Genomic DNA, 25409 nt, shown 5'->3' on the forward strand with positions numbered 1-25409 from the left:
AGAGGAGTGAGTGTAAGTGTGATTCTCTCTCTCTAATAAATGAGAAGGCCCAGCAGTGAGGGTCTGCTACTGAGGGGGAAACAACCCGGGATTTGTGTTGTGTGTATGTGACAGTGTGTGTATGTGACAGTGTGTGTGTGTGACAGTGTTTGTGACAGTGTGTATGTGTATATGTTAGTGTGTGTGTGTGTGCGCTAGCTAGGCCCAATTTAGCATCAGGTCGTCCATAGCACTTAGCCTCCTCTCCCTCTCTACCCAACGTAAACTCTGCTTCCAGACTCAGTGTTTTTCCCAACAGCCGGGGTTCTATCAGAACAGCAACAAGACATCAGAGAGGATACAGAGGCATCCAGACAGAGAGAACACACTGAAACCAAACTACAGAGTGTCTCCTCAGAAGTTCTCCACACACACATCTTGGATTCCTTCACTTTCCTGTCCTTCATTCTCAATCCCTTCCCAACTGTGACAGAGTTCAAGGTAAAGTCTCAAGGAAAGTGTGCTATAAAGGGAATAGGGTGCCATTTGGGACGTGCATTTGGAACCCAGACCATACCCCCCCCCCCCCCCCCCCCCCTGTGTGTGCATTCCAAGCTGTGTGTGCATTCCAAAATGGCACCCTATTCCCTATATTAGTGCACTGCTTTTGACCAGAGTCCACTATATAGGGAATTAGGGTTCCCTTTGGGATGCAGCCTGTGTGTTGATGCTGGATCAGAATACTCAGTAGTACGACTGACGCACACAGCTGAGAGAATGGACTTCAAAGAGCATCCCTAGAGACATGGCAACCCTGTGGTTTAAAACAGAGAAAACTATGGCAACCCTGTGGTTTAAAACAGAGAAAACTATGGCAACCCTGTGGTTTAAAACAGAGAACTATGGCAACCCTGTGGTTTAAAACAGAGAAAACTATGGCAACCCTGTGGTTTAAAACAGAGAAAACTATGGCAACCCTGTGGTTTAAAACAGAGAAAACTATGGCAACCCTGTGGTTTAAAACAGAGAAAACTATGGCAACCCTGTGGTTTAAAACAGAGAACTATGGCAACCCTGTGGTTTAAAACAGAGAAAACTATGGCAACCCTGTGGTTTAAAACAGAGAAAACTATGGCAACCCTGTGGTTTAAAACAGAGAAAACTATGGCAACCCTGTGGTTTAAAACAGAGAAAACTATGGCAACCCTGTGGTTTAAAACAGAGAAAACTATGGCAACCCTGTGGTTTAAAACAGAGAAAACTATGGCAACCCTGTGGTTTAAAACAGAGAAAACTATGGCAACCCTGTGGTTTAAAACAGAGAACTATGGCAACCCTGTGGTTTAAAACAGAGAACTATGGCAACCCTGTGGTTTAAAACAGAGAAAACTATGGCAACCCTGTGGTTTAAAACAGAGAAAACTATGGCAACCCTGTGGTTTAAAACAGAGAAAACTATGGCAACCCTGTGGTTTAAAACAGAGAAAACTATGGCAACCCTGTGGTTTAAAACAGAGAAAACTATGGCAACCCTGTGGTTTAAAACAGAGAAAACTATGGCAACCCTGTGGTTTAAAACAGAGAAACTATGACAACCCTGTGGTTTAAAACAGAGAACTATGGTAATACTGGAATTCTATACTGAGGGAGAATATGGCAACACTGTGGTTTTATACTGAGGGAGAATAAGGCAACACTGTAATTTTATACTGAGGGAGAATATGGCAACACTGTAATTTTATACTGAGAAGAAACTATGACAACCCTGTGGTTTTAAACCAAGGGAGAATATGGCAATACTGTAATTTTATACTGAAGAAACTATGGCAACCCTGTGGTTTTAAACCAAGGGAGAATATGGCAATACTGTAATTTTATCCTGCAAAGAAACTATGCAACCCTGTGATTTTAAACCCTGTTGTCTGTGTGTCTAAATAAGAATTGGTTGTTAACTTGACTTGTCTGGTTAAATAAACATGACAGCATGATACACTGCTTCCTCGGGAATAGGCCCCAATCCCTGTGATCTGCGTGAAGAGGAGGCGGAGAAATAGAGAGTCCAAAAGTCGGGCTGCCTTCTGAGAATTCGTAGGCGATCGTATAAACCCCCACCTCCCTCCATTCTGCTAGCAAACGTGCAATCTTTGGACAATAAAATCGACGAGTTACGCGGAAGATTAAACTCCCAATGGGGACATTAAAAACTGTAACATCTTATGCTTCACGGAGTCGTAGCTGAATGATGACAATATCAACATACAGCTGGCTGGTTATACGATGTACCGGCAGGATAGAACAGCGGTGTCTGGTAAAACAAGGGGTGGCAGTCTATGTATTTTTGCTAACAACAGCTGGTGCACGATATCTAAGGAAGTCTCAAGCCATTGCTCGCCTGAGGTAGAGTATCTCATGATAAGCTGTAGACCACACTACCTACCGAGAGAGTTTTCATCTGTATTCTTTGTAGCTGTCTATACAAACCACCACAGTCAGAGGCACTAAGATGGCAGAATACAGCTTATTCAATGCTATAAGCAAACAAGAAAACGCTCACCCAGAGGCGGCACTCCTGGTAGCTGGGGACTTTAATGCAGGGAAACTTAATTCCGTTTTACCAAATTTCTATCAGCATGTTAAATGTGCAACCAGAGGGGAAAATAACTCTGGACCACCTTTACTCCACACACAGAGACGCATACAAGTCTCTCCCTCGCCCTCCATTTGGCAAATCTGACCATAATTCTATCCTCCTGATTCCTGCTTACAAGCAAAAATTAAAGCAGGAAGCACCAGGAAGCACCAGTAAAAAAGTGGTCAGAGGAAGCAGTTGCTAAGCTACAGGACTGGTTTGCTAGCACAGACTAGAATATGTTCCGGGATTCCTCCGATGGCATTGAGGATTACACCACATCAGTCATTGGCTTCATCAATAAGTGCATCAATGACGTCGTCCCCACAGTGACCGTAAGTACATACCCCAACCAGAAGCCATGGATTACAGGCAGCATCCGCACTGAGCTAAAGGATAGAGCTGCAGCTTTCAAGGAGCGGGACTCTAACCCGGGAAGCTTATAAGAAATCTGCTACGCCCTCTGACGAACGGTAAAACAGAAAAAGCGTCCATACAGGACTAAGATCGAATCGTACTACACCGGCTCTGATGCTCGTTGGATGTGGCAGGGCTTGCAAACCATTACAGACTACAAAGGGAAGCACAGCCGAGAGCTGCCCAGTGACACGAGCCTACCAGACGAGCTAAACTAGTTCTATGCTCGCTTCGAGGAAAATAACACACATCTGTAGCCATGAAGTGCCTTGAAAGGCTGGTCATGGCTCACATCAACACCATCATCCCAGAAACACTAGACCCACTCCAATTTGCATACCGCCCCAACAGATCCACAGATGATGCAATCTCCATTGCACTCCACACTGCACTTTCCCACCTGGACAAAAGGAACACCTATGTGAGAATGATATTCATTGACTACAGCTCAGCATTCAACGCCATAGTGCCCTCAAAGCTCATCAATAAGCTAAGGACCCTGGGACTAAAAACCTCCCTCTGCAACTAGATCCTGGACTTCCTGATGGGACGCCCCCGGGTGGTAAGGGTAGGTAACAACACATCCACCACGCTGATCTTCAACACAGGGGCCCCTCGGGTGCAATGCTCGGTCCCCTCCTCTACTCCCTGTTCACTCATGACTGCACGACCAGGCACGACTCCAACACCATCATTACATTTGCTGATGACACAAGTGGTAGGCCTGATCACCGACAACGACGAGACAGCCTATAGGGAGGAGGTCAGAGACCTGGCCGTGTGGTGCTAAGACAACAACCTCTCCCTCAACACGATCAAGACTAAGGAGATGATTGTGGACTACAGGAAAAAGAGACCGAGCACACCCCCATTCTCATTGACGGGTTTGTAGTGGAGCAGGTTGAGAGCTTCAAGTTCCAAGGTCCAAGCACACCAAGTCGTGAAGAGGGCACGACAAAACCTATTACCACTCAGGAGACTGAAAAGATTTGGCATGTGTCCTCAAATCCTCAAAAGGTTCTACAGCTGCACCATCGAGAGCGTCACTGGTTGCCTGGTTTGGCAACTGCTCGGCCTCCGACCACAAGGCACTACAGTGGGTAGTGCGAACGGCCCAGTACATCACTGGGACCAAGCTTCCTGCCATCCAGGACCTCTATAACAGGCAGTGTCAGAGGAAGGCCCTAAAAATGGTCAAAGACTCTGGCCACCCTAGTCATAGACTGTTCTCTCTGCTACCGCACGGCAAGCGGTACCGGAGCGCCAAGTCTAGGTCCAAGAGGCTTCTAAACAGCTTCTTCCCCCAAGCCATAAGCCTCCTGAACATCTAGTCAAATGGCTACCCAGACTATTTGCAGTGCCTCCCCCCTCACCCCCTCTTTACATCACTGCTACTCTCTGATGTCATCTATGCATAGTCACTTTAATAACTATACCTACATGCACATACTACCTCAAATAACCGGTGCACATTGACTCTGTATCGGTACACCCCTGTATATAGTCTCGCTATTGTTATTTCACTGCTGCTCTTTAACTACTTGTTACTTTGATCTCTTATTCTTATCTGTATTGTTTTGAAACTGCATTGTTGGTTAGGGTCTCGTAAGTAAGCATTTCACTGTTAGGTCTACAGCTGTTGTATTCAGCATTTCACTGTTAGGTCTACTACACCTGTTGTATTCAGCATTTCACTGTTAGGTCTACTACACCTGTTGTTTTCAGCATTTCACTGTTAGGTCTACTACACCTGTTGTATTCGCCGCATGTGACTAATAACATTTGATTTGATTTGAGTAGCCCTGTGCTGAGAGGTACTACACCAAGTAACTCTGTACTTTTGAACTGAGCTCAATCAGCTCAACTCTGTGCTTTTGAACTGGGCTCAATCAGCTCAACTCTGTACTTTTGAACTGAGCTCAATCAGCTCAACTCTGTGCTTTTGAACTGAGCTCAATCAGCTCAACTCTGTACTTTTGAACTGAGCTCAATCAGCTCAACTCTGTGCTTTTGAACTGAGCTCAATCCGCTCAACTGGATGAAGAGTAGCAGTAGTGTCTCAGAGCAGCAGGCCTGATCTAGGATCAGATCCTCTCTGTCCATGTCATCTTATTCACTGTGATCTAGAACAGGGTTTCTTCATCCTGGTACTGGTGATGCTAAAGGGTGCAGACAGCTGATTCAAATGATGATTTGAATCAGGTGGGTAGTGCTGAGGCAAGAACCTCTAATGATTAAGAAACACTCATCTGAAAGGCCATACTGGATGAAAGTAGAGAAGACTTGCAAGGTCAGAGAAACCTGGTCCTGAATGGTGTCAAGATGAGAGAAATGAGAAACCTGGTCCTGAATGGTGTCAAGATGAGAGAAATGAGAAACCTGGTCCTGAATGGTGTCAAGATGAGAGAAATGAGAAACCTGGTCCTGAATGGTGTCAAGATGAGAGAAATGAGAAACCTGGTCCTGAATGGTGTCAAGATGAGAGAAATGAGAAACCTGGTCCTGAATGGTGTCAAGATGAGAGAAATGAGAAACATGGTCCTGAATGGTGTCAAGATGAGGATGTGAGCCTCCCGGGTGGCGCAGTGGTTAAGGGCGCTGTACTGCAGCGCCAGCTGTGCCATCAGAGTTCCTGGGTTCGCGCCCAGGCTCTGTCGTGACCGGGAGGTCCGTGGGGCGACGCACAACTGGCCTAGCGTCGCCCGGGTTAGGGAGGGCTTGGTCGGTAGGGGTGTCCTTGTCTCATCGCGCACCAGCGACTCCTGTGGCGGGCTGGGCGCAGTGTGCGCTAACCATGGTGCGGCTGGCTTCCGGGTTGGATGCGTGCTGTGTTAAGAAGCAGTGCGGCTTGGTTGGGTTGTGTATCGGAGGACGCATGACTTTCAACCTTCATCTCCGAGCCCGTACGCGATGAGACAAGATAGTAGCTACTACAACAATTGGATACCATGAAATTGGGGAGAAAAAGGGGTAAAATTCAAAAAAAAAGATGAGGATGTGAGCTGAAGAGGCCCTCTCTACACTCTCGCTCCCTATTACCTGTCATCACTACTGCATGACATAATGCTCCTTAAATAAGGGGCAATCAGCAGTTGTTACATCCATTTTTGGACATACAAATGAATGATATGCCTCATGAGCTTGTCGTACCCCATCAGAACCCAAAATATAAGCTTGTTTAACTCCAATGTTTGTAATCAAAGTAAACAAACACTATATAGCATCAAAACATGGTTAAAGCTATACTTTTGATATCATGGATGCTATGAACTTGAGAGTGGTTACATTTCTCCAGCCCCATCCCTCAGCTTTTTACCGAAACAGGGGCGGGGAGTTCACTTTGTTGCTTTAACATTTGTACTGACCTTTTAATAATCTCACAGTGAAGCTGATATGTCAGAAACCGGATAAACAGGTTACCAGATACCTGATATAATCTAGTATGATAATGTGGATAATTATAAAAAATATTCCACAAGAAAGGAACCTGCAAATCAGGTAAGATAAGGGAGGTAAAGGCAATAAATAGGCCATGGTGGCGAAGTACAGCAATTAAACACTGGAGTGATTGATGTGCAGAAGATGAATGTGCAAGTAGAGATACTGGGGTGCAAAGGAGCAAGATAAATAAATAAATACAGTATGGGGATGAGGTAGGTAGATGGGCTATGTACAGGTGCAGTGATCTGTGAGCTGCTTAAAGCTAGTGAAGGAGATATGAGTTTCCAGCTTCAATGATTTTTGCAGTTCGTTCCAGTCATTAGCAGCAGAGAACTATAAGGAAAGGCAGCCAAAGGAGGAATAGGCTTTGGGGGTGACCAGTGAGATATACGTGCTGGAGCACGTGGTACGGGTGAGTGCTGCTATGGTGACCAGTGAGCTGGGATAAGGCGGGGATTTACCTAGCAGAAAGGGCTTGTAGATAACCTGTAGCCAGTGGGTTTGGCGACGAGTATGAAGCGAGGGCCAGCCAACGAGAGAGTACAGGTCGCAGTGGTAGGTAGTATATGGGGCTTTGGTGACAAAACGGATGGCACTGTGATAGACTGCATCCAATTTGTTGAGTAGAGTGTTGGAGGCTATTTTGTAAATTACATTGACAAAGAATAGTAGAACCCTCCAAAGAATAGTGGAACACTCCAAAGAATAGTGGAACCCTCCAAAGAATAGTGGAACCCTCCAAAGAATAGTGGAACCCTCCAAAGAATAGTGGAACCCTCCAAAGAATAGTGGAACCCTCCAAAGAATAGAGGAACACTCCAAAGAATAGTGGAACACTCCAAAGAATAGTGGAACCATCCAAAGAATAGTGGAACACTCCAAAGAATAGTGGAACACTCCAAAGAATAGTGGAACACTCCAAAGAATAGTGGAACCCTCCAAAGAATAGTGGAACACTCCAAGGAATAGTGGAACACTCCAAAGAATAGTGGAACCCTCCAAAGAATAGTGGAACACTCCAAAGAATAGTGGAACACTCCAAAGAATAGTGGAACCCTCCAAAGAATAGTGGAACACTCCAAAGAATAGTGGAACCCTCCAAAGAATAGTGGAACACTCCAAAGAATAGTGGAACCCTCCAAAGAATAGTGGAACCCTCCAAAGAATAGTGGAACCCTCCAAAGAATAGTGGAACACTCCAAAGAATAGTGAGCTCTTCCTATCTCCCAGAAGGTTCCTGAATCCTGTTTCTCAGCAAGCCTATGTCATCCAATCCCTCTGTCCTTTACTCTGCCCCTCCCTAGCTTCAGCTTGGAACACATTGCAAACAATCATTATGATGCAACTGAGGCCAAGAAGGAAAATAAGCCAGGACAGTCCCAGACACGTTGTCAACGTCAGGTTATCAGGTTTGGTTACTTTAATGCATCACTCATATCGCCCATCACGGATGGATGGATTGTTTTGTACTCAAACTAGTTGAATGAATAAGTAAGGTTGGCAAAACATTTCCACCCGGCCCACTGGTCAGTCATCTGGACCACAGAGTTCCTGCTTGCTGAAGCAGTGCAGTTTAACTCGCTCTTTCCTTTGTGAAATGCTTTCGGATTGCAATGTTTCAAAATGGAGGCCGAACGCCAGGGGAAAACCCTGTATTGCAAGCAACCACTGTTCTTACTGTTGGGGGGGGTCCCAGCTTTCTGGTCTGAATTGTATTTACTATTGAACAAAGGGCACTGCCGACTGCCATTCAAGGTGGGTGCATGGGCCTATACATCACATGAACTGTTATATACCAATACCACGGCTAACCATCACTAATAGGCTACATTTAGAGAACCACTTCCTCAGATGGCGAATTAGCCCCAAATGAATGAATATTATGTGAATTAAAGGATGTTTAGGTTCTACTCTCACACTAGTCCCCATTTGGAATGTTAGTATGGAACCACGTGACTAGGCTCTGATTCATAGAGCAGAACATGTGAGTTAAAGGATGTTTAGGTTCTGCTCTCCTCACGTATACAGAACACACACCCTCACGACATAAATCACTCAAACATGCACACAAACATCCATCATCACACAAACATCCATCATCACACACACACACACACACACACACACACACACACACACACACACACACACACACACACACACACACACACACACACACACATACACACACACACATACTACTCATCACTCATTTTGAAGACTGCTGGTTCTTAGGAACAAAGCCATCAATAGTAATTTCAACATGAACAAACTACGACACACCCACATCCAGCCCCACCTCACACACACACACACACACACAAATGTATATGTGCAGTCCTACACGTAAACAAAACTGCACAAAAAATCTCTCTTAATGTGCTCCCTGTCACTTTCTTTCCCTATCCACAAAACAAAATGAGACATCCCTCTCTCTCTATTCTGTCTCTATTTCTTTCCCTGGTCTCTGTTTCTCTCTATCCTTCTTTCACTGTCACTCTCTCTCCTTCTGTCTCTCTCTCTATTCTGTCCCTCTCTCTCTCTCTCTCTCTCTCTCTCTCTCTCTATTCTGTCTCTATTTCTTTCCCTGGTCTCTGTTTCTCTCTATCCTTCTTTCTCTGTCACTCTCTCTCCTTCTGTCTCTCTCTCTATTCTGTCCCTCTCTCTCTCTCTATTCTGTCTCTATTTCTTTCCCTGGTCTCTGTCCCTCTCTCTATTCTGTCTCTCTCTCTATTCTGTCTCTCTCTCTATTCTGTCTCTCTCTCTCTATTCTGTCTCTCTCTCTATTCTGTCCCTCTCTCTATGCTGTCTCTCTCTTTATTCTGTCTCTCTCTCTCTATTCTGTCCCCCTCTCTCTATTCTGTCTCTCTCTCTATTCTGTCTCTCTCTCTCTTTCTTCCCCAGGTCTCTGTTTCTCTCTCTTCCCCAGGTCTCTCTCTCTCTCTTTCTTCCCCAGGTCTCTCTCTCTTTCTTCCCCAGGTCTCTGTTTCTGGGCCCAGTCAGCTGTGAGAGAAAGCTTGGGGGTTGTGGAGGGAGCCCTGGAGCTCTAGCAGAGACAGGGGGAGCCAGCTGGCTGCGTGCCCAGAGGAAGAGACCCCAAAGCTGGCCTCACCGTGTGAGCTCTCCCCCTGGCCTCCACTGTTCCCATCTGCCTGAGAGTCCACTTCATCACACCATATTACTGGATCACTCACTGATGAGCTAACACACACACACACACACACACACACACACACACACACACACACACACACACACACACAGACAGGGTTTTTATTTGAGCCTTACTGAGTCTTCTGGAGGTCTGTGTATCTTGGGCCAGTCCACCGATGGCCCCTTCACCTGCAGAAACCTGTGGAACAGCTTCTTGAATCCATCAAAGTCCTTCTTGGAGACCTGGAATACACGAGGAGTATACGTTAGAACAACAACATTACTTTATCCCCAGTAGGCATACAAACAGACAGAGATATGCTGGGTTACTGGTTGTACCAAATACTGTATCGGTGTTTGATTGAGCTGCCTGTTGCAATGGAACCAATAAATAAAAACATCTCAAAAAACAAACTCTGTCCTCCTGTCACTCCAGACAGACTAAAACAAACTCTGTCCTCCTGTCACTCCAGACAGACTAAAACAAACTCTGTCCTCCTGTCACTCCAGGCAGACTAAAACAAACTCTGTCCTCCTGTCACTCCAGACAGACTAAAACAAACTCTGTCCTCCTGTCACTCCAGACAGACTAAAACAAACTCTGTCCTCCTGTCACTCCAGACAGACTAAAACAAACTCTGTCCTCCTGTCACTCCAGACAGACTAAAACAAACTCTGTCCTCCTGTCACTCGAGACAGACTAAAACAAACTCTGTCCTCCTGTCACTCCAGACAGACTAAAACAAACTCTGTCCTCCTGTCACTCCAGACAGACTAAAACAAACTCTGTCCTCCTGTCACTCCAGACAGACTAAAACAAACTCTGTCCTCCTGTCACTCCAGGCAGACTAAAACAAACTCTGTCCTCCTGTCACTCCAGACAGACTAAAACAAACTCTGTCCTCCTGTCACTCCAGACAGACTAAAACAAACTCTGTCCTCCTGTCACTCCAGACAGACTAAAACAAACTCTGTCCTCCTGTCACTCCAGGCAGACTAAAACAAACTCTGTCCTCCTGTCACTCCAGACAGACTAAAACAAACTCTGTCCTCCTGTCACTCCAGGCAGACTAAAACAAACTCTGTCCTCCTGTCACTCCAGACAGACTAAAACAAACTCTGTCCTCCTGTCACTCCAGACAGACTAAAACAAACTCTGTCCTCCTGTCACTCCAGACAGACTAAAACAAACTCTGTCCTCCTGTCACTCCAGACAGACTAAAACAAACTCTGTCCTCCTGTCACTCCAGGCAGACTAAAACAAACTCTGTCCTCCTGTCACTCCAGACAGACTAAAACAAACTCTGTCCTCCTGTCACTCCAGACAGACTAAAACAAACTCTGTCCTCCTGTCACTCCAGACAGACTAAAACAAACTCTGTCCTCCTGTCACTCCAGACAGACTAAAACAAACTCTGTCCTCCTGTCACTCCAGACAGACTAAAACAAACTCTGTCCTCCTGTCACTCCAGACAGACTAAAACAAACTCTGTCCTCCTGTCACTCCAGACAGACTAAAACAAACTCTGTCCTCCTGTCACTCCAGACAGACTAAAACAAACTCTGTCCTCCTGTCACTCCAGACAGACTAAAACAAACTCTGTCCTCCTGTCACTCCAGACAGACTAAAACAAACTCTGTCCTCCTGTCACTCCAGGCAGACTAAAACAAACTCTGTCCTCCTGTCACTCCAGACAGACTAAAACAAACTCTGTCCTCCTGTCACTCCAGACAGACTAAAACAAACTCTGTCCTCCTGTCACTCCAGACAGACTAAAACAAACTCTGTCCTCCTGTCACTCCAGACAGACTAAAACAAACTCTGTCCTCCTGTCACTCCAGACAGACTAAAACAAACTCTGTCCTCCTGTCACTCCAGACAGACTAAAACAAACTCTGTCCTCCTGTCACTCCAGGCAGACTAAAACAAACTCTGTCCTCCTGTCACTCCAGACAGACTAAAACAAACTCTGTCCTCCTGTCACTCCAGACAGACTAAAACAAACTCTGTCCTCCTGTCACTCCAGACAGACTAAAACAAACTCTGTCCTCCTGTCACTCCAGACAGACTAAAACAAACTCTGTCCTCCTGTCACTCCAGACAGACTAAAACAAACTCTGTCCTCCTGTCACTCCAGACAGACTAAAACAAACTCTGTCCTCCTGTCACTCCAGACAGACTAAAACAAACTCTGTCCTCCTGTCACTCCAGACAGACTAAAACAAACTCTGTCCTCCTGTCACTCCAGACAGACTAAAACAAACTCTGTCCTCCTGTCACTCCAGACAGACTAAAACAAACTCTGTCCTCCTGTCACTCCAGACAGACTAAAACAAACTCTGTCCTCCTGTCACTCCAGGCAGACTAAAACAAACTCTGTCCTCCTGTCACTCCAGACAGACTAAAACAAACTCTGTCCTCCTGTCACTCCAGACAGACTAAAACAAACTCTGTCCTCCTGTCACTCCAGACAGACTAAAACAAACTCTGTCCTCCTGTCACTCCAGACAGACTAAAACAAACTCTGTCCTCCTGTCACTCCAGACAGACTAAAACAAACTCTGTCCTCCTGTCACTCCAGACAGACTAAAACAAACTCTGTCCTCCTGTCACTCCAGGCAGACTAAAACAAACTCTGTCCTCCTGTCACTCCAGACAGACTAAAACAAACTCTGTCCTCCTGTCACTCCAGACAGACTAAAACAAACTCTGTCCTCCTGTCACTCCAGACAGACTAAAACAAACTCTGTCCTCCTGTCACTCCAGACAGACTAAAACAAACTCTGTCCTCCTGTCACTCCAGACAGACTAAAACAAACTCTGTCCTCCTGTCACTCCAGACAGACTAAAACAAACTCTGTCCTCCTGTCACTCCAGGCAGACTAAAACAAACTCTGTCCTCCTGTCACTCCAGACAGACTAAAACAAACTCTGTCCTCCTGTCACTCCAGGCAGACTAAAACAAACTCTGTCCTCCTGTCACTCCAGACAGACTAAAGCAAACGCTCAAGATGTTGAAAGATTTAAACCCAGTTCTACATAGTATAGATGAAACTACATAGTATAGATCTCATCTCGGAGGCTGAATGTTTTCATCGTTGGTGTAATATGGTTGATTTATTGATGAGTACATTTATAAACACATCATCAAACAGCATTTCTGTTCAAAGCCAACCAATATCATCATGGCTTTCATGTGTATAAACATTCATTGATGTGAAATGCTTATAGGTGTGTGTGTGTGTGTGTGTGGACTCTCTTTGACACTCTGCTACAGTATGTGTCACTCACCTGATTTCCCCTCCCCTCATCTTGGGAACACAATCACTACCAGACGGACCCAGGGAGAGGGAGAAGTGTGTGTGTGTGTGTGTGTGTGTGTGTGTGTGAGTACCTCCTTGTCGACCCCCGTGGCAGTGTCCAGTAGTTTCTCCAGCTCTGCGTGCATGGAGGTCTCCAGCTGCTGCCTCATCTCCTCCTGAAACTGGGCCATCCCTCCGTTAGGCACACCCTTACTGAGACCTGAAACACCATGTCAACTCTGTTAGATACACCCTTACTGAGACACCATGTCAACTCTGTTAGATACACCCTTACTGAGACACCATGTCAACTCTGTTAGATACACCCTTACTGAGACCTGAAACACCATGTCAACTCTGTTAGATACACCCTTACTGAGACCTGAAACACCATGTCAACTCTGTTAGATACACCCTTACTGAGACACCATGTCAACTCTGTTAGATACACCCTTACTGAGACACCATGTCAACTCTGTTAGATACACCCTTACTGAGACACCATATCAACACCGTTAGACACACCCTTACTGAGACACCATGTCAACTCTGTTAGATACACCCTTACTGAGACACCATGTCAACTCTGTTAGATACACCCTTACTGAGACACCATGTCAACTCTGTTAGATACACCCTTACTGAGACACCATGTCAACTCTGTTAGATACACCCTTACTGAGACACCATGTCAACTCTGTTAGATACACCCTTACTGAGACACCATGTCAACTCTGTTAGATACACCCTTACTGAGACACCATATCAACACCGTTAGACACACCCTTACTGAGACACCATGTCAACTCTGTTAGATACACCCTTACTGAGACACCATGTCAACTCTGTTAGATACACCCTTACTGAGACACCATATCAACACCGTTAGACACACCCTTACTGAGACACCATGTCAACTCTGTTAGATACACCCTTACTGAGACACCATATCAACACCGTTAGACACACCCTTACTGAGACACCATGTCAACTCTGTTAGATACACCCTTACTGAGACACCATATCAACACCGTTAGACACACCCTTACTGAGACACCATGTCAACTCTGTTAGATACACCCTTACTGAGACCTGAAACACCATGTCAACTCTGTTAGATACACCCTTACTGAGACACCATGTCAACTCTGTTAGATACACCCTTACTGAGACCTGAAACACCATGTCAACTCTGTTAGATACACCCTTACTGAGACACCATGTCAACTCTGTTAGATACACCCTTACTGAGACCTGAGACACCATGTCAACTCTGTTAGATACACCCTTACTGAGACACCATGTCAACTCTGTTAGATACACCCTTACTGAGACACCATGTAAACTCTGTTAGATACACCCTTACTGAGACACCATGTCAACTCTGTTAGATACACCCTTACTGAGACACCATGTCAACTCTGTTAGATACACCCTTACTGAGACCTGAAACACCATGTCAACTCTGTTAGATACACCCTTACTGAGACCTGAAACACCATGTCAACTCTGTTAGATACACCCTTACTGAGACCTGAGACACCATGTCAACTCTGTTAGATACACCCTTACTGAGACACCATGTCAACTCTGTTAGATACACCCTTACTGAGACACCATGTCAACTCTGTTAGATACACCCTTACTGAGACACCATGTCAACTCTGTTAGATACACCCTTACTGAGACCTGAAACACCATGTCAACACCGTTAGACAGGCCCTTACTCAAACCTATAAAACCTGTATTTCCTGGACCTGACTTAGTCACTCACCTGGATCAGGAAATACAGGGGAGACACCTTAGTCACTCAGACCTGGACCAGGAAATACAGGAGAGACACCTTAGTCACTCAGACCTGGACCAGGAAATACAGGAGAGACACCTTAGTCACTTAGACCTGGACCAGGAAATACAGGAGAGACACCTTAGTCACTCAGACCTGGACCAGGAAATACAAGGGAGACACCTTAGTCACTCAGACCAGGACCAGGAAATACAGGGGAGACACCTTAGTCACTCAGACCTGGACCAGGAAATACAGGGGAGACACCTTAGTCACTCAGACCTGGACCAGGAAATACAGGGGAGACACCTTAGTCACTTAGACCTGGACCAGGAAATACAGGGGAGACACCTTAGTCACTCAGACCTGGACCAGGAAATACAGGGGAGACACCTTAGTCACTCAGACCTGGACCAGGAAATACAGGGGAGACACCTTAGTCACTCAGACCTGGACCAGGAAATACAGGGGAGACACCTTAGTCACTCAGACCTGGACCAGGAAATACAGGGGAGACACCTTAGTCACTCAGACCTGGACCAGGAAATACAGGGGAGACACCTTCGTCACTCAGACCTGGACCAGGCAATACAGGGGAGACACTTTCTACTCTTTAAAATCACATGCCATATTTTAAATAAAGTGTTATCAACAGCACTATTAAGCAGATTTGGTTGATTTTGTGGTCTCAAACCAGTGAGCTTGCCACCATTCGCCATCAAGAATATGAGCTATATGGAGTTATTTACAATGAAAGAGGTGGTCATTTTGTTCCCTTGACATATAGTTGCAACAACAAAAAATAGATGTAAAACATAATTACAATCTGGTTAAATGTGGGTTCTGAGGCAAAGGGGGCGGATCCTGCAGGCATCATGGTTTAGAACCTGCTCTACTGAGATACTCTACAGCGTTAATCAAGCCTGGTACTAGAATGTGGTTTGACTTGACTCCTGTCAGGTTATGGAATGTCGTGCATTCCAAGAAGCTACCATATGTTTGATTTGCATGTTGTCATCCACTTTAATTCCCAACAATGTATGCTATAAATGTCACTGAACAGCTGGCATGGACCTGTTGTGAGTTCTGGGTCATGTTCATTTGGCAACAAACTGAGAAAAATAGCTGTGAAACAGAGAGGGAGTACCTGGACTTGTCCAATGAGAAAAAGGAGTACACAGATAAATCTGGCGCATGAAACCCTCTCATTTTCCAGGGTGGGAAGCCTTCCTTAGAGAGAAGTAATCATAGAAGGTGTGCCACTGCCGCAGCACAGTAGTGTGTGTGTGTGTGTGTGTGTGTGTGTGTGTGTGTGTGTGTGTGTGTGTGTGTGTGTGTGTGTGTGTGTGTGTGTGTGTGTGTGTGTGTGTGTGTGTGTGTGTGTGTGTGTGTGTGTGTGTGTGTGTGTGTGTGTGTGTGTATGAGAAATCTAACTTAACCACAAGCCATGGACAAACAGAACACTGTGCCTCGGCCAACAGTGAGATAGATGAAAGAGAAACTCAATCCCATTGCTCCCAAACTCAATCCCATTGCTCCCAAACTCAATCCCATTGCTCCCAAACTAAATCCCATTGCTCCCAAACTAAATCCCATTGCTCCCAAACTAAATCCCATTGCTCCCAAACTAAATCCCATTGCTCCCAAACTAAATCCCATTGCTCCCAAACTAAATCCCATTGCTCCCAAACTAACTACAATCCTGGGTCAGGAGGTGTAGAGACTAGGGACAGAATCCTGGGTCAGGAGGTGTAGAGACTAGGGACACAATCCTGGGTCAGGAGGTGTGGAGAGACTAGGGACAGAATCCTGGGTCAGGAGGTGTGGAGAGACTAGGGACACAATCCTGGGTCAGGAGGTGTAGAGACTAGGGACACAATCCTGGGTCAGGAGGTATAGAGACTAGGGACACAATCCTGGGTCAGGAGGTGTAGAGAGACTAGGGACACAATCCTGGGTCAGGAGGTGTAGAGACTAGGGACACAATCCTGGGTCAGGAGGTGTAGAGACTAGGGACACAATCCTGGGTCAGGAGGTGTAGAGACTAGGGACAGAATCCTGGGTCAGGAGGTGTAGAGACTAGGGACACAATCCTGGGTCAGGAGGTGTGGAGAGACTAGGGACACAATCCTGGGTCAGGAGGTGTAGAGACTAGGGACACAATCCTGGGTCAGGAGGTGTAGAGACTAGGGACACAATCCTGGGTCAGGAGGTGTAGAGACTAGGGACACAATCCTGGGTCAGGAGGTGTAGAGAGACTAGGGACACAATCCTGGGTCAGGAGGTGTAGAGACTAGGGACACAATCCTGGGTCAGGAGGTGTGGAGAGACTAGGGACACAATCCTGGGTCAGGAGGTGTAGAGACTAGGGACACAATCCTGGGTCAGGAGGTGTGGAGAGACTAGGGACACAATCCTGGGTCAGGAGGTGTAGAGACTAGGGACACAATCCTGGGTCAGGAGGTGTAGAGACTAGGGACACAATCCTGGGTCAGGAGGTGTAGAGAGAGAGACTAGGGACACAATCCTGGGTCAGGAGGTGTGGTGAGACTAGGGACACAATCCTGGGTCAGGAGGTGTAGAGACTAGGGTCACAATCCTGGGTCAGGAGGTGTGGAGAGACTAGGGACACAATCCTGGGTCAGGAGGTGTGGAGAGACTAGGGACACAATCCTGGGTCAGGAGGTGTGGAGAGACTAGGGACACAATCCTGGGTCAGGAGGTGTAGAGAGACTAGGGACACAATCCTGGGTCAGGAGGTGTAGAGACTAGGGTCACAATCCTGGGTCAGGAGGTGTGTAGAGACTAGGGACACAATCCTGGGTCAGGAGGTGTGGAGAGACTAGGGACACAATCCTGGGTCAGGAGGTGTGTAGACTAGGGACACAATCCTGGGTCGGGAGGTGTAGAGAGACTAGGGACACAATCCTGGGTCAGGAGGTGTAGAGACTAGGGACATAATCCTGGGTCAGGAGGTGTGGAGAGACTAGGGACAGAATCCTGGGTCAGGAGGTGTAGAGAGACTAGGGACACAATCCTGGGTCAGGAGGTGTGGAGAGACTAGGGACACAATCCTGGGTCAGGAGGTGTAGAGACTAGGGACACAATCCTGGGTCAGGAGGTGTAGAGAGACTAGGGACACAATCCTGGGTCAGGAGGTGTAGAGAGACTAGGGACACAATCCTGGGTCAGGAGGTGTGGAGAGACTAGGGACACAATCCTGGGTTGCTTTTGTCCAGTTCTTGAGCCTTGTAGGTGATATTCTAGCTCTTGTAAACACCTTGGACCAGAGCTAGTGATATCCTTCAGTAGGCTATTGTACAACGCCTTGGACCAGAGCTAGTGATATCCTTTTGTAGGCTATTGTAAAACGCTTTGGACCAAGGCTAGTGATATCCTTATGTAGGCTATTGTAGCTGTGCCTCTAGCCCTGGAGTGGAATTTGGAATAAATAATTTACCCCACCAATTTCTATTCACTTTGATGGGTTGTGGCTAAAGCATGAGGTTGTAGATGATGTTGTGATGATGGGTCTCCCTATAACATGATGTTGTAGATGATGGGTCTCCCTATAACATGGGGTTGTAGATGATGTTGTGATGATGGGTCTCTCTATAACATGGGGTTGTAGATGATAGGTCTCTCTATAACATGGGGTTGTAGATGATGGGTCTCCCTATAACATGGGGTTGTAGATGATGGGTCTCTCTATAACATGGGGTTGTAGATGATGGGTCTCCCTATAACATGGGGTTGTAGATGATGGGTCTCCTTATAACATGATGTTGTAGATGATGGGTCTCCATAAAACATGGGGTTGTAGATGATGGGTCTCCTTATAACATGATGTTGTAGATGATGGGTCTCCCTATAACATGGGGTTGTAGATGATGGGTCTCCCTATAACATGGGGTTGTAGATGATAGGTCTCTCTATAACATGGGGTTGTAGATGATGGGTCTCCCTATAACATGGGGTTGTAGATGATGGGTCTCCTTATAACATGATGTTGTAGATGATGGGTCTCCCTATAACATGGGGTTGTAGATGATGGGTCTCCCTATAACATGGGGTTGTAGATGATGTTGTAGATGATGGGTCTCCCTATAACATGGGGTTATAGATGATGGGTCTCCCTATAACATGATGTTGTAGATGATGGGTCTCTCTATAACATGATGTTGTAGATGATGGGTCTCCTTATAACATGGGGTTGTAGATGATGGGTCTCCCTATAACATGGGGTTGTATATGATGGGTCTCCCTATAACATGGGGTTGTAGATGATGTTGTAGATGATGGGTCTCCCTATAACATGGGGTTGTAGATGATGGGTCTCTCTATAACATGGGGTTGTATATGATGGGTCTCCCTATAACATGGGGTTGTAGATGATGTTGTAGATGATGGGTCTCCCTATAACATGGGGTTGTAGATGATGGGTCTCCCTATAACATGGGGTTGTAGATGATGGGTCTCCTTATAACATGATGTTGTAGATGATGGGTCTCCGTATAACATGGGGTTGTAGATGATGGGTCTCCCTATAACATGAGGTTGTAGATGATGGGTCTCCCTATAACATGGGGTTGTAGATGATGGGTCTCCTTATAACATGGGGTTGTAGATGATGGGTCTCCTTATAACATGGGGTTGTAGATGATGGGTCTCCCTATAACATGGGGTTGTAGATGATGGGTCTCCCTATAACATGGGGTTGTAGATGATGGGTCTCCCTATAACATGGGGTTGTATATGATGGGTCTCCCTATAACATGATGTTGTAGATGATATTGTAGATGATGGGTCTCCCTATAACATGGGGTTGTAGATGATGGGTCTCCCTATAACATGGGGTTGTAGATGATGGGTCTCCGTATAACATGGGGTTGTAGATGATGGGTCTCCCTATAACATGAGGTTGTAGATGATGGGTCTCCCTATAACATGGGGTTGTAGATGATGGGTCTCCTTATAACATGGGGTTGTAGATGATGGGTCTCCTTATAACATGGGGTTGTAGATGATGGGTCTCCCTATAACATGGGGTTGTAGATGATGGGTCTCCCTATAACATGGGGTTGTAGATGATGGGTCTCCCTATAACATGGGGTTGTAGATGATGGGTCTCCCTATAACATGATGTTGTAGATGATGTTGTAGATGATGGGTCTCCTTATAACATGGTGTTGTAGATGATGGGTCTCCTTATAACATGGTGTTGTAGATGATGTTGTAGATGATGGGTCTCCTTATAACATGGGGTTGTAGATGATGGGTCTCCCTATAACATGGGGTTGTAGATGATGGGTCTCCCTATAACATGGGGTTGTATATGATGGGTCTCCCTATAACATGATGTTGTAGATGATGGGTCTCCCTATAACATGATGTTGTAGATGATGGGTCTCCCTATAACATGGGGTTGTATATGATGGGTCTCCCTATAACATGATGTTGTAGATGATGGGTCTCCCTATAACATGGGGTTGTAGATGATGGGTCTCCCTATAACATGGGGTTGTAGATGATGGGTCTCCCTATAACATGGTGTTGTAGATGATGGGTCTCCCTATAACATGGGGTTGTAGATGATGGGTCTCCGTATAACATGGGGTTGTAGATGATGGGTCTCCCTATAACATGATGTTGTAGATGATATTGTAGATGATGGGTCTCCCTATAACATGGGGTTGTAGATGATGGGTCTCCCTATAACATGGGGTTGTAGATGATGTTGTGATGATGGGTCTCCCTATAACATGGTGTTGTAGATGATATTGTAGATGATGGGTCTCCCTATAACATGATGTTGTAGATGATGGGTCTCCCTATAACATGGTGTTGTAGATGATGGGTCTCCCTATAACATGGTGTTGTAGATGATGGGTCTCCCTATAACATGGTGTTGTAGATGATGGGTCTCCCTATAACATGGTGTTGTAGATGATGGGTCTCCCTATAACATGGTGTTGTAGATGATGGGTCTCCCTATAACATGGTGTTGTAGATGATGGGTCTCCCTATAACATGGTGTTGTAGATGATGGGTCTCCCTATAACATGGGACTGTAGATGATGGGTCTCCCTATAACATGGGGTTGTAGATGATGGGTCTCCCTATAACATGGTGTTGTAGATGATAGGTCTCCCTATAACATGATGTTGTAGATGATGTTGTAGATGATGGGTCTCCCTATAACATGATGTTGTAGATGATGGGTCTCCCTATAACATGGTGTTGTAGATGATGGGTCTCCCTATAACATGGTGTTGTAGATGATGGGTCTCCCTATAACATGGTGTTGTAGATGATGGGTCTCCCTATAACATGGTGTTGTAGATGATGGGTCTCCCTATAACATGATGTTGTAGATGATGTTGTAGATGATGGGTCTCCCTATAACATGGTGTTGTAGATGATGGGTCTCCCTATAACATGGTGTTGTAAATGATGGGTCTCCCTATAACATGGTGTTGTAGATGATGTTGTAGATGATGGGTCTCCCTATAACATGGTGTTGTAGATGATGGGTCTCCCTATAACATGGTGTTGTAGATGATGGGTCTCCCTATAACATGGGACTGTAGATGATGGGTCTCCCTATAACATGGGACTGAAGATGATGGGTCTCCCTATAACATGGGACTGTAGATGATGGGTCTCCCTATAACATGATGTTGTAGATGATGGGTCTCCCTATAACATGGTGTTGTAGATGATGGGTCTCCCTATAACATGGTGTTGTAGATGATGTTGTGATGATGGGTCTCCCTATAACATGATGTTGTAGATGATGGGTCTCCCTATAACATGGTGTTGTAGATGATGGGTCTCCCTATAACATGGTGTTGTAGATGATGGGTCTCCCTATAACATGGGACTGTAGATGATGGGTCTCCCTATAACATGGGACTGAAGATGATGGGTCTCCCTATAACATGGGACTGTAGATGATGGGTCTCCCTATAACATGGGACTGTAGATGATGGGTCTCCCTATAACATGGGACTGTAGATGATGGGTCTCCCTATAACATGGGACTGTAGATGATGGGTCTCCCTATAACATGGGGTTGTAGATGATGGGTCTCCCTATAACATGGTGTTGTAGATGATGTTGTAGATGATGGGTCTCCCTATAACATGATGTTGTAGATGATGGGTCTCCCTATAACATGGTGTTGTAGATGATGGGTCTCCCTATAACATGGTGTTGTAGATGATGGGTCTCCCTATAACATGGTGTTGTAGATGATGGGTCTCCCTATAACATGGTGTTGTAGATGATGGGTCTCCCTATAACATGGTGTTGTAGATGATGGGTCTCCCTATAACATGGGACTGTAGATGATGGGTCTCCCTATAACATGGGACTGAAGATGATGGGTCTCCCTATAACATGGGACTGTAGATGATGGGTCTCCGTATAACATGGGACTGTAGATGATGGGTCTCCCTATAACATGGGACTGTAGATGATGGGTCTCCCTATAACATGGGACTGTAGATGATGGGTCTCCCTATAACATGGGACTGTAGATGATGGGTCTCCCTATAACATGGTGTTGTAGATGATGGGTCTCCCTATAACATGGGACTGTAGATGATGGGTCTCCCTATAACATGGGACTGTAGATGATGGGTCTCCCTATAACATGGGACTGTAGATGATGGGTCTCCCTATAACATGGGACTGTAGATGATGGGTCTCCCTATAACATGGGACTGTAGATGATGGGTCTCCCTATAACATGGGACTGTAGATGATGGGTCTCCCTATAACATGGGACTGTAGATGATGGGTCTCCCTATAACATGGGACTGTAGATGATGGGTCTCCCTATAACATGGGACTGTAGATGATGGGTCTCCCTATAACATGGGACTGTAGATGATGGGTCTCCCTATAACATGGGGTTGTAGATGATGGGTCTCCCTATAACATGATGTTGTAGATGATGGGTCTCCCTATAACATGATGTTGTAGATGATGGGTCTCCCTATAACATGATGTTGTAGATGATGGGTCTCCCTATAACATGATGTTGTAGATGATGGGTCTCCCTATAACATGATGTTGTAGATGATGGGTCTCCCTATAACATGGGGTTGTAGATGATGGGTCTCCCTATAACATGGGGTTGTAGATGATGGGTCTCTCTATAACATGATGTTGTAGATGATGTTGTAGATGATGGGTCTCCCTATAACATGGGGTTGTAGATGATGGGTCTCCCTATAACATGATGTTGTAGATGATGTTGTAGATGATGGGTCTCCCTATAACATGATGTTGTAGATGATGTTGTAGATGATGGGTCTCCCTATAATATGGGACTGTAGATGATGGGTCTCCCTATAACATGGTGTTGTAGATGATGGGTCTCCCTATAACATGGGACTGTAGATGATGGGTCTCCCTATAACATATCTATGAGATTAGTAACAGTCTAGTCTAGTAGCTCCCCATCTCCCTATAACATATCTATGAGATTAGTAACAGTCTAGTCTAGTAGCTCCCCATCTCCCTATAACATATCTATGAGATTAGTAACAGTCTAGTCTAGTAGCTCCCCATCTCCCTATAACATATCTATGAGATTAGTAACAGTCTAGTCTAGTAGCTCCCCATCTCCCTATAACATATCTATGAGATTAGTAACAGTCTAGTCTAGTAGCTCCCCATCTCCCTATAACATATCTATGAGATTAGTAACAGTCTAGTCTAGTAGCTCCCCATCTCCCTATAACATATCTATGAGATTAGTAACAGTCTAGTCTAGTAGCTCCCCATCTCCCTATAACATATCTATGAGATTAGTAACAGTCTAGTCTAGTAGCTCCCCATCTCCCTATAACATATCTATGAGATTAGTAACAGTCTAGTCTAGTAGCTCCCCATCTCCCTATAACATATCTATGAGATTAGTAACAGTCTAGTCTAGTAGCTCCCCATCTCCCTATAACATATCTATGAGATTAGTAACAGTCTAGTCTAGTAGCTCCCCATCTCCCTATAACATATCTATGAGATTAGTAACAGCCTCGTCTAGTAGCTCCCCATCTCCCTATAACATATCTATGAGATTAGTAACAGCCTCGTCTAGTAGCTCCCCATCTCCCTATAACATATCTATGAGATTAGTAACAGCCTCGTCTAGTAGCTCCCCATCTCCCTATAACATATCTATGAGATTAGTAACAGTCTAGTCTAGTAGCTCCCCATCTCCCTATAACATATCTATGAGATTAGTAACAGTCTAGTCTAGTAGCTCCCCATCTCCCTATAACATATCTATGAGATTAGTAACAGTCTAGTCTAGTAGCTCCCCATCTCCCTATAACATATCTATGAGATTAGTAACAGTCTAGTCTAGTAGCTCCCCATCTCCCTATAACATATATATGAGATTAGTAACAGTCTAGTAGCTCCCCATCTCCCTATAACATATCTATGAGATTAGTAACAGTCTAGTAGCTCCCCATCTCCCTATAACATATCTATGAGATTAGTAACAGCCTCGTCTAGTAGCTCCCCATCTCCCTATAACATATCATCTATGAGATTAGTAACAGTCTAGTCTAGTAGCTCCCCATCTCCCTATAACATATCTATGAGATTAGTAACAGTCTAGTCTAGTAGCTCCCCATCTCCCTATAACATATCTATGAGATTAGTAACAGTCTAGTCTAGTAGCTCCCCATCTCCCTATAACATATCATCTATGAGATTAGTAACAGTCTAGTCTAGTAGCTCCCCATCTCCCTATAACATATATATGAGATTAGTAACAGTCTAGTCTAGTAGCTCCCCATCTCCCTATAACATATCTATGAGATTAGTAACAGTCTAGTCTAGTAGCTCCCCATCTCCCTATAACATATATATGAGATTAGTAACAGTCTAGTAGCTCCCCATCTCCCTATAACATATCATCTATGAGATTAGTAACAGTCTAGTAGCTCCCCATCTCCCTATAACATATCATCTATGAGATTAGTAACAGTCTAGTCTAGTAGCTCCCCATCTCCCTATAACATATCATCTATGAGATTAGTAACAGTCTAGTCTAGTAGCTCCCCATCTCCCTATAACATATCTATGAGATTAGTAACAGTCTAGTCTAGTAGCTCCCCATCTCCCTATAACATATCATCTATGAGATTAGTAACAGTCTAGTCTAGTAGCTCCCCATCTCCCTATAACATATATATGAGATTAGTAACAGTCTAGTAGCTCCCCATCTCCCTATAACATATCTATGAGATTAGTAACAGTCTAGTAGCTCCCCATCTCCCTATAACATATCTATGAGATTAGTAACAGCCTCGTCTAGTAGCTCCCCATCTCCCTATAACATATCATCTATGAGATTAGTAACAGTCTAGTCTAGTAGCTCCCCATCTCCCTATAACATATCTATGAGATTAGTAACAGTCTAGTCTAGTAGCTCCCCATCTCCCTATAACATATCTATGAGATTAGTAACAGTCTAGTCTAGTAGCTCCCCATCTCCCTATAACATATCATCTATGAGATTAGTAACAGTCTAGTCTAGTAGCTCCCCATCTCCCTATAACATATATATGAGATTAGTAACAGTCTAGTCTAGTAGCTCCCCATCTCCCTATAACATATCTATGAGATTAGTAACAGTCTAGTCTAGTAGCTCCCCATCTCCCTATAACATATATATGA

At 45.1% G+C, this 25409-nt stretch overlaps 1 protein-coding gene across 4 annotated transcripts in view; it reads right to left on the minus strand.

Annotated features, from left to right (window-relative positions):
* Positions 1-25409, minus strand: part of LOC118943941 (UTP--glucose-1-phosphate uridylyltransferase-like) — a 68656-nt gene that overhangs the window by 37593 nt on the left and 5654 nt on the right. For 3 of the 4 annotated variants that reach the window (XM_036961014.1, XM_036961015.1, XM_036961013.1), the window contains exons 2-3: positions 13015-13142; positions 9755-9862 (exon numbers count right to left, since the gene is read on the minus strand). In XM_036961014.1, coding sequence (XP_036816909.1) covers positions 9755-9862; positions 13015-13142 — 236 coding nt within the window. Of the gene's footprint in view, positions 1-9754; positions 9863-13014; positions 13143-14696; positions 14834-25409 lie in introns of those variants that run through there. The other variant, XM_036961017.1, reaches the window with a different exon arrangement.

This window comes from Oncorhynchus mykiss, chromosome 23 (assembly GCF_013265735.2).
Source record: "Oncorhynchus mykiss isolate Arlee chromosome 23, USDA_OmykA_1.1, whole genome shotgun sequence".
In the NCBI taxonomy this organism is placed as follows: domain Eukaryota; kingdom Metazoa; phylum Chordata; class Actinopteri; order Salmoniformes; family Salmonidae; genus Oncorhynchus; species Oncorhynchus mykiss.